This window comes from Neoarius graeffei, chromosome 4 (genome assembly GCF_027579695.1).
Source record: "Neoarius graeffei isolate fNeoGra1 chromosome 4, fNeoGra1.pri, whole genome shotgun sequence".
Lineage (NCBI taxonomy): Eukaryota > Metazoa > Chordata > Actinopteri > Siluriformes > Ariidae > Neoarius > Neoarius graeffei.
In genome coordinates, this window is record NC_083572.1 from 10558983 (window position 1) to 10569914 (window position 10932).

The window sequence follows — 10932 nt, forward strand, 5'->3', positions numbered from 1 at the left end:
AAAGGAAGTGTGACAAACGGGTGTAAGCCAAACGGTGTGGAAAAGGTCGTTTTCTCTTGGGATAATGGAGTCAAGGGGATCTGCCAATATCCCTTTGTCAAATCCAGTGTCGAATAAAAATGAGCCGTGCCTAGTCGATCAAGCAACTCATCAATACAAGGCATTAGGTACACATCAAATTTAGACACCGCGTTGACTTTTCTATAGTCCACACAGAACCGGACCAACCCATTGGCTTTGGGAACCAAGACCACCGGGCTGCTCCAGTCACTGTGGGACTCCTCGACGATGCCCATGTCAAGCATGACCTCGAGTTCTTCCCAAACCACCTTTTTCTTGTGTTCGGGCAGCCTGTAAGGGCGGCTGCGCACTACCACCCCCGGGAGCGTCTCTATGTGGTGTTCTATGAGGCGGGTGTGGCAGGGCAGGGGCAAGAACATGTCAGAAAATTCTGTCTGCAACTGGGCAACCTCCGTGAGTTGGGTTGGGGAGAGGTGGTCTCCACAGGGGACCGGAGTGGTAGGTGATGTCAATGTTCCCTTTTGAACCTCCAGCCCCAGCTCTGCCTTCTCTGGAACCAACGACACGGGGACCTCCTCGTTCCAAAGTTTTAGCAGATTGAGGTGGTAAATCTGTAACTCCCCACCCCGTCCATTCGCCTCACCTCATAGTCGACATCCCTGACTCGCCGTGTGACCTCAAAGGGTCCTTGTCACTTAGCGATCAATTTGGTGCTCAACGTGGGCAACAACACGAGTACTTTATCTCTTGGTGTGAACTCCTTAAGGCGCATGCCCCTGTCGTACAGGCAGATTTGCCATTCTTGGGCCTGCTGCAAATTCTCCTGGGTTAGGTGTGTGAGGGTGTGGAGTTTGGCGCACAGGTCGATAACGTATTGAATTTCGTTTTTGCTTGTTGAAGGTCCCTCCTCCCAATTTTCCCGCAGAACATCTAGAATGCCACGCAGCTTACGCCCATATAATAATTCGAACGGGGAGAACCCCGTGGAGGCTTGTGGGACCTCTCGCACTGCGAATAACAGGGGCTCGAGCCATTTATCCCAGTTGCGTGCGTCCTCTCTTACAAATTTCTTAATTAACGTTTTGAGGGTGCGATTAAATCGTTCAACTCGGCCATCCGTTTGTGGGTGATAAATGCTGGTGCGGATAGGCTTAATTCCGAGTAACCCATACAGTTCGCGCAGTGTGCGTGACATAAATGCAGTGCCTTGATCAGTCAGAATCTCTTTGGGGATTCTGACTCGGGAGATGACGCGGAAGAGTGCTTCTGCAATACTACGTGCTGAGATATTGCGAAGAGGCACTGCTTCTGGATATCATGTTGCATAGTCCACCAGAACTAAAATAAAGCGATATCCTCGTGTTGACCGATCTAGTGGCCTGGAGAGATCCATCCCAATTCTTTCAAACGGGGTCTCGATTAATGGCAGAGGGCGCAAAGGCGCTTTTGGAATGGCCACTGGATTTACTAATTGGCATTTGCGGCACCACCGTACACCACCTACGGACATCGCCACAAATCCCTGGCCAATAGAACCGGGCCATTATTCGGGCTAGTGTCTTATCCTGCCCCAAGTGTCCAGCCATGGGATTAAAGTGAGCCACCTGGAATACAAATTCCCGGTGCCTCTTTGGGATCAAAAGCTGAGTTATCGGTTCTTTAGTCTGAGTGTCCTGTGTCACTCAGTATAATCTATCCTTAAAGGTGGGGTATGAGATTTTTTTCAGGAGTATTTTTTACCATATTGCTTGAAAAGCTCCTCACACCCATGTTGCAAGCAGTACAATAGAAGGTTTGACCCAAAAACGAAATATTTTAATCCAGTCTACAGTGTAAAATAAAGGAAAAACGCCATCCAATCATATCGAGGTACCACCTCAAAATGATTGGATACTGACACGTCAATCAGACTGAAGCCTACGAGCAGCCCGGCCCTTCTGTGTGTGTGTGTGTGTGTGTGTGTGTGTGTGTGTGTGTGTGTGTGTGAGAGAGCGAGCAGCCCCTCCCACAACCCGCGCTCAGCAGGGAGAGACAGAAATGCACAGAAAAAGGTCCCTCCAAACAACGGGGATTTACATGAAAACGGAAGGAGATATTCACAAAATTCTTTCACAGTGAGCGCCACAAGGATCTCCTGAACATACTGATGTAATGTTTTTTGTCTGTATTGTAAAAAATGAGGTCACTAGAGCGAGTTAAAGACGAGTGACTTTTCTGCCAAGTTTATAATGGCAGTCTATGGGGCTGGGCGGCTGTGCTCTCCTCACTTTCAGGCTTCTCATTCAAAAACTGCAAGTCCTATCATGTAGGTAGACACATTGTGTGAATCAGGACAAGTGTGGCTACTACTTTTGAGAAAATTATGTGTGTGGAGTGAAAATTGGGGCTGAAAACAGTTTAAATGAGAAAGTTTGAGCTATTTTTCCAAGTTCTCTACACTCTAACTTAACGAGACGCGGGGGGTGGGAGCATGGTGAGGGCGGGCTTGTTTCTTTTCAAAATATGGCTTGCGGGAACCGTTATTCCAAAATCTCGTACCCCACCTTTAATAATGGAAAAATAGGGGAAGGACGGGGTGGCGTTTGGCTGGAGCATTTGACCATCATTTATTCTCACTTGGTCAAACACATGCCGCAGAGTCTCGTCTTGCGACTGCTCTAACGGGAAATCCGCGAGGGATTCCCCACAAGAGGGAGGAGGAGCCTGCTGCTCCTCACTCTGACGCAGAGATGACATAGACGGCTCTGTGACAGCTGCTCCCGCCAATGCCACACCAGGATCTCCCCCCACTAAACTATGGCAGGCCTCACTCTTCACTAAATGAGTCATTAATTCCCCAAATCCCGGCCAATCAGTCCCCAAAATTATCGAGTGGGTAAGGCGAGGGTTAACCGCCGCCTTTACTTTAAATTTCTCCCCTCAAAATAGAATGTGGACCGACACTAAAGGGTAGTTCTGAACATCCCCGTGCACACACAACACCTTCACCAGTTGTGTTCTCCCCAATGCCTCGTCTTACACCAGGTCTTGGTGGATTGAGGTCTGATTACAGCCGGAGTCCACCAAAGCCTGATACGTATCCCCTTGGATACTCACCGGTATGTGATATGCTCTGGCCTGATCGAGGGTGGTCCATGGCGCATCAGGGATCCAGACCACTGCGCCCACCTCCATCGCCGAGCACTGATGCTGGAGGTGCCCCGGCTCCCCGCTGCGCCAGCAAACCGGCCCAGGCTCTCTCTCTGCACCGGTGTTCTGGAGCTCACTCACCTGAGGGGGGGAGGGGGGGAGACAGACACGGAAGTGGGAAACAGTAAGGCACCGCGGGTGCGGCGGGCCGGCTGGGGTGGAGCCGGCCCCCGCCTCCGCGGTGGGGGAATGGGGTGAGGACGAGGAACAGAAGGGGAGGGGGAGAGAGAGAGAGGAGAGGGGAGGAGACATGCTGTCCTGCCGTCGGAACAGCCACCAAATGGTCCTCCACCAGCTCAATGGCCTGATCCCACGACGCCAGGCGATGGCACTGGACCCACTTTGCTGTTCCTTCAGGAAGTCGGGCGATGAATTGTTCCAGCGCCACCAGGTCGATGATTCCCTCGGCATCGCGGTTGTCAGCCCTCAGCCACCGCCGGCAGGCATCCCAGAGTTGCTGGCCAAACGCAAACGGCTGGCCGACCTCCTCTAGTACTAGGCACAGTGCGCGGAAGCGCTGCCTTTGTTGCTCCGGGGTGCACCCCACATGCTGGAGGACGGCCCTGCAGAGGTCAGCATAGACCAGCTGGCTGTCAGCGGGGAGCTGTAGCGTGGCAAGCTGCGCTTCGCCTGTTAGCAGGGGGAGGAGGCGCGCTGCGCGCTGTTCCACCGGCCAGCCCCATGCCTCTGCTGCCTGCTCAAAGAAAGCGAGGAAGGCCTCGGGGTCGTCGTGCAGGTCCATCTTCGTGAGGGTGAGGTGGGAAGGGTCCGCGGCGGTGGAGGTGGTGGACCCTGCCAGTGCGAGTAGGTACCGGAACGCCTGGCGATCTTCCTGCTGCGCCAGCACCAGGGCCTCAAACCTTTGCTCCTGCTCCTTCCGGAGGGTGACCAGCACCTGGTGCTGGCTCTGTTGGGCCATGGCAAGGGCATGGACCAGGTCCTTGAAGGGGGAGGACTCCATGAGGCTGTTCTCTTCTGTACTCTGGTCCAGGCTTTCGGCACTACTATTGCAATAGTTTAAGGTGGGTGGAGCACAGAAGCACGGCAGGCCAGAACTGAGTTCTCATAAACTCTTTTATTTTAGCTTTTCAGCTGTTACTTTCCACTCTCCCAGTCACACGCGCGCACGCACACACACAAGCATTCTGGTTGGGGAGAGAGCTCCCTTCCTCTGCTCTCCCTCTCCTCTTATAGGGCATGCCGACCCAAAGAAGTGTGCGATTGGACGGGTGGAAGTACTGTATTTGGGCTTCCACTTGGGCAATGGGCAGGTGCGTCCCCAAATTAATAAGACAGCAGCGATTGTGGCCTGCCCAAGGCCCAAGACCAAAAAGGGGGTGAGACAGTTCCTGGGGCTGGCTGGCTACTATCAAAGGTTTATACCTAATTATTCGGACGTCACCAGCCCGCTGACTGATCTCACTAAAAAGGGGGCACCAGATCCGGTCCAGTGGACGGAGCAATGCCAGCGGGTTTTCTCTGAGGTATAGTCTGCACTGTGTGGGGGGCCCACTGTTACACTCCCCTGACTTTTCTCTCCCCTTTGTTTTGCAGACGGACACGTCAAAAAGAGGGCTGGGGGCTGTTCTGTCCCAGGAGGTGGAGGGGAAGACCGTCCAGTGCTGTACATCAGCCGGAAGCTGTCGGTGCGCGAGGGCCAATACAGCAGCATAGAAAAGGAATGCCTTGCCATCAAGTGGGCGGTCCTCACCCTTCGCTACTACCTGCTGGGCAGTGTTGTTTTTGGCAGCCATGTTTTTATTTCATTTTAGTCTTAGTCTTTTGGATGAAATGCTTATTAGTTTTAGTCACATTTTAGTCAATTCTATCCTTGATAGTTTTGGTCTAGTTTTAGTCGACGAAAACTAAAAGGGTTTTAATCCAGTTTTAGTCATTCATTTTAGTCAAAAAATAATTACTTTAAAACATTAAATTAGGCCAATACAGAGATAGGAAATTGTAATCGAGGTTGACAGGTTGTGCATAACATACTCTCTACATAAACACTGTCTAGTGTGTATGCTCTCTACACAGACATCCAGTGTTGCCAGATACTGCTGATGTTTTCCAGCCCAAAATATGTTCAAAACCCGCCAAAATGCACTTCAAACCGCCCAAAATGTAAAATGTACTTGATGCCTATCTTGTAAAGTAAAAATATGCAGCTAAAGACCAGTATACTATTTGTAAATCGAACAACAATGCAAACAACTTCTAAATGGCAACATGAGACCGTCAGTGCTGGAGGTGAAAAATCTGCTGTCTGGTACTCATCTCCGTATGGTTGAATCAGATTATAACTTTGTAATCATCTGCTGTGTTCTGAATCCTACATGCACCAGTAGGTGACGCACATGCATAATATTATGTAGGCTATGTTAGGCTACGATGCATATCTAACATCTGCATCGCTGAGGTTATTTATTTTTTATTTGACTTTTATTTATTTATCTTTTCATTTATCCTGTTTGTTTTATTAATTTTATAGGCCTAGTTATTCTGCTTAATTTATTTTTGTCTACATCCATGTATTTTCTTCATCTCTTATCCTGATTTTTGTGGATTTGTTAGATTGTACCTGTTTTATGTACTTCAATTAAAAAAAAGTTAGGCTACGATGCATGGCTGAATGTAACATGAGAAGAGAAAATGGAGAGTGGATTGCGTCATTCTTAGTGCATTCCCACTCCTTTCTGTACTTTTTTTTGTATTTTGCCCACTTTGGCATCTTGACTAGCCATCGTTCACTAACTGCACTCTGTATCGTGTGATGCCCACCAGTGGCGGGTCCTGAAAATTTTCTCAGATGGGGCAAATTATCCAATAATGTCATAAGGTGACTCATTCAACAGGTACATTATAGGTAGCCAGACATTATTGACTCTTTTGTTTTCTCTCTGCATATCACAGGTCCATGCCACTTCTGCCCACTAGATGGCAGCACATTACAGAAATCTTTTCCCTGTAGCTACCTAAGCTATTGAGGTATTTCACCTGACGTCACAGGGTCACGTGACGCCCCGGTGTCCACCATTTTGGACGGCAAGCTAGCTAATGTCAACAACAGTAGCTAGTATGTTACTGTAGCAATATTTACGTTCAGTCATTTGGATGACTGTTAAAACCTTTCAGTCTCAAGTTTTTCCTTTACTGGATTTACTAGTTTACTGAGCGAGCGCGCGATGGCTCCCGGCTCGGCCGCCGAGCGCGCGATGGCTCCCGGCTCGGCCGCCGATCGCGCGATGGCTCCCGGCTCGGCCGCCGATCGCGCGATGGCTCCCGGCTCGGCCGCCGAGCGCGCGATGGCTCCCGGCTTGGCCGAGCGCGCTAGCTCAGTAAACTAGTAAATCCAGTAAAGGAAAAACTTGAGACTGAAAGGTTTTAACAGTCATCCAAATGACTGAACGTAAATATTGCTACAGTAACATACTAGCTACGATGTTGTTGACATTAGCTAGTGCTAACAGCTAGTTGCTAATACACTGCTACAACTACACCGACCCTAATAATACAGTTCTTAGTCATTGCCTGGTAACAGCAAATTTATAACGGGCCATGGCTCAACAGACTAAGAAGTTATTTCAATGCCATTTAATAACATTTTGTTTATCCTGAGGACCGAAAGTAAATGAAAATGTGAACAAACCTTAGCTGTAATAAGATGGCGACCACCGGCTCCAGGGACGACCCGCTGATGTAGGCATGTTACCCAGCCTGACACAAAATATTTGTAGGTATCCAAACTCTTATACGCTTTCAGATCAATACCTGTGTATGGCGATGGGTTTTTAACGACCTAGGTATACAGATCATGTGGGTCGAAGTCAGGTAAAGACGAGGGCTTCGTGTACTTCCGTACGTCAGTGAACAATCCTGGTGGAAGCAGGTAAACGTCGTTCTCTAAGCCTGCTAACCTCAATTTTTGCAAATACCTCTCCCTCTGCTCGCCCTGTAAATGCCCTACGTCGCTGGATAGTGAAGGTGTTTTCTGCATCTCGCTTCTTTTTCTTTTATGTTTTTCGTTTGTCGCCTTCCTCGCATTCAAACTGATTCGAGCCGTGCCGTCCAAAATGGCAGCATCACATGACTTGGTCACGTGAGTGAAATACCTCAATAGGCTGTGGTGTAAAGTTGCAAACAACATTCACAATCGAAGAATAGTTTGGCTCCACAATGACCAATTCCAATTACGTCCTATTCACTATTCACATTTTTTCAATATTGTATGATGTGAAATAGCCAAGAATTATATCTTTATAAAATATATGTCCAACAACTAAATAAGAAAGGAAGCCATATTTGTAAAAAATAATACATATTTATTTGCCAATCTTGAAAGTACTGTTCTACAGAATGTTCTGTAAATAGATTTTGTACTTCAAACTCCATGACCAGCAAGAATTTTACAGACTGTGCAACTTAAGGACAACAGGAAAGTGCACTTACTGTAACAAAACAGTGTAAATAGTTGGCTAACATAACAATAGCAGTTGAATAAATAGATGAGTGGATCTTTAGATCTTGCAATTACTGGTATTTACCAAGGATATTACCAAAGTGCTAACTCTCAGAGCAAAGTGTGGCAAATATAAAAATGCACATTGAAAACATCAAAAGTGAACGGATTCTGTGACTGTGTGTGTGTGTGTGTGTGTGTGTGTGTGTGTGTGTGTGTGTGTGTGTGTGTGTGTGTGTGTGAGAGTAAGGGGGGGAGGATTGAAGAGTGGTAGGCTATTACATTGTCTTTGCCTCATAGAGCTAACTCGAACACTCCACAAAATTTCACGCATTGGATGAGCTGGTTTAATATGTGCCTGTTCTTGCTCACCTCATCGTTGTGGCGGCGAACTGCTAGCCTGTAGCCCTCATCCAGCTGTGTAGCGATGTTCACTCTCCCAAAAGCCGAAAATTTCAGGCAGCTGCCCATGTGAATCTTTGATGACTCATGTTTTTTTTTTTTTATTTTCTCTGACAAATGATGCATGTCCGAAACTCCAGTGACCGTCCAAGCAGTGTTGTCCGTGGCGCCACCTCCAGGGTGGGAAAGTAAGCAGGGGTAGCAGAAAACCGCTGAGGCGTCCTTGCAGCCAGCTAGCCAGGATTTGCGCTGGTACCATGTTGAAGTAAAACCTCGAGTATATGATTTCCCCCCCTTTGTCAAAATTTGTTTTATGTTTAGATTTGGTCGAGGGGGTCCAGCTTGTTTTGTTGCCAATTAAGCTCGATTTGATCACTGACAAAATGGAACTTCTTTTAAGAACCGCACTGAATTGCTTTCCACATCCATCTCACCTCAGAAACTGAGCGGATCGAATGCAACTTTGCCGCGCTTCGCAGTGACGAAAGCACGTTAGGGCAAGCCCACCCAGAACCCATAGAGATTGCATTGAAGTGTCAGTTAGGAGAAAAAAATATATATATTAACATGGGACTCTATCAGTGAACTCTTGGGCGATTTTCAATGTGACTGAAATCGCCCCAAAAGGGGCGGTACTCTAGAAGCAAGACCACCCTGATTGGACAATGATACCCAGAGACAGATTAAAACAGCCTAGAGCAGCGCTGGTGAAAGTTTGTTTAAAAAAAAAACTTTTTTTTTCGTTTTGGCAGTGCGTCGCCCAATCGCCCTTATGCACCACCCGCCCTTGATGCTCACGATCTCTGATTGGGTCACAGAAGTGTTTAATATGGATTGGATTGGATGTAGACTAGTGGACGTAGATAGTACATAGAATGTGCTGCATCAAAGTCCTTCTAAGGCTATATAAGTGTCTCTGGCTGCATTCTCACACAGAACGTTGGTGCGAAATATTTATAAACATCTGATAAAAACCCGCCGAACTAACGTCAAACCCACCCAATTTTTGTCAACCAGCCCAAGCTTGCAAAGTAGAATTCAAAACCGCCCAATCTGGCAACACTGCAGACATCCCAACCTGCAGAAACTCATTTTAGGGAGGTGTCGTGACGCATGACTTTTTTCCCCATCGGGGGGGGTGTCATCACGACACCTCCCTGAAATGAGTTTGGATGTCTGTAAACCAATCAGGATGCTCTTTGTCTAGCATGCGCTACATGAACAAGCACACACGCAGTCTCTCTCGCTGTCCGTCATATGCGCGATGCAGACATTAATGTTTCGCATGCACGCTCTTGCTCGCTTGCTCTAGATTCCGGGAGATATTATCCAATTTGCAGGCATCAGGGAGCCACTGTCAATATGCGGGAGACTCCTGGAACTTCCGGGAGACTTGGGATGTCTGTCTACATAAACGCTGTCTGGTGTGCATGCTCCATTGTTCACAGACCCGTGTTTCTGCCTCCGTTTAACATGTCGCAATGCGCTGATAGAGCATGAACATGTCATGATGAACACACAACTAGAAGATGACCACGCTGTCTGTTAATGTAAATACGATGGCTAAACATGCTGCTAGCGTTAGAGTAGCCAGGTGTGCTGCTGCTCATTTAGACATATTAAGGCACAGCAACAGGTCTGAAAAGCTACATTTCCCCCCATACGTTTCACAGTAACTCAAATATGGGTCAATATACCGTATGACAAAGCATTCAGTTGCTGTCCCACCAAAAATCCCTGCAGGACAAGTTTTACTCACGGCATGTTAATTGAATTTAAGTTAGCTTAACCAAGCCAACTTTAGCATGAAGCTAGCGGTCCCGTTCATTTTCGCCAGGTCACAGTGTTTTGGAAAACTTCATCGGAAATTCATCACAGACCGATTGTTAAGTGATATTAACCAAAGCTAGCAAATGTATACATGATCTGTTAAGGACTTCTTGGAACATTAACTTACCATCGCAGAAATAGCAGCATGGTGAGCCTTTAGATGCCTCTTGAGGTCGGTCGTATTCTTGCCACATAGTTGATAGCCACAGCGTGTACCTCTATCTCCCACTACAAGGCATTCTGTTTTATTTTCTGCTGGATTATGTATAAAGTATGTCCATAAATCATCACGTCTTTTCCGCCCACCAAGCCCTTGTGCTGGCGTTGCCGCCGCCATGGTCCACTGTGCCCAGACATGCCTGGTGGTGGGCGTGACCAAACAAGGACAGGATGCAGTGCATTGCTGATATTTTCAGCATTTGGCAGACAGGTTGCATGCGCCGTCAGAGGAAACGCCATGCATTTTGATAGTCCTATAGCCAACCCACTAACATTTTCGTCTCGTCTCGTCAACGAAAACAACAGATACGCCTCGTCATATTTTCGTTATCAAAGAGTTATATTTAGCTCGTCACTGTCTCGTTTTAGTCATGAAAAAAAGGTGCGTTAACAAAATCATTTCATCATCGTCATCGTTAACGAAAACAACACTGCTGCTGGGGCGCCCTTTCACCCTCTGTTCGGACCACGCGCCCCTGCAGTGGCTCCACCGCATGAAGGATGCCAATGTGCGGATCACCCGTTGATATCTGGCACTCCAGCCGTTTAAGTTCGAGGTGGTCCATAGACCGGGGGCACAGATGGTCGTGGAGGATTTCCTCTCCTGTCGGGGGGGAGTCAGCTGCAGGCCGGATGGCTCCCTGGCCTGAGTCGGATGGTGGGGGTATGTGGCAGCGGGGGCGTGGTCAAGTGTCAGTCTGTGAATGGAGGGTGGAGTCAGGGAAGGTATGGTAAGTGGCAGAATCACTGCACCTGATGGGAATTAACCTGTGTTTGTGTGTCTTCTCCAGTGACCGTGCCCACGGGCGCAGATA

At 48.0% G+C, this 10932-nt stretch overlaps 1 protein-coding gene across 2 annotated transcripts in view; it reads right to left on the reverse strand.

Moving 5' to 3' along the window:
- kynu (kynureninase) overlaps positions 1-10932 on the reverse strand; it is an 81542-nt gene that overhangs the window by 41310 nt on the left and 29300 nt on the right. Inside the window, exon 1 of one of the 2 annotated variants that reach the window (XM_060918810.1) lies at positions 10026-10329. The exons of the other annotated variant lie outside the window; for it this stretch is intronic. Within the exon in view, the coding sequence (XP_060774793.1) occupies positions 10026-10235 (210 nt within the window). The 5' untranslated portion in view covers positions 10236-10329. Of the gene's footprint in view, positions 1-10025; positions 10330-10932 lie in introns of those variants that run through there. 2 annotated transcript variants of the gene reach the window in all.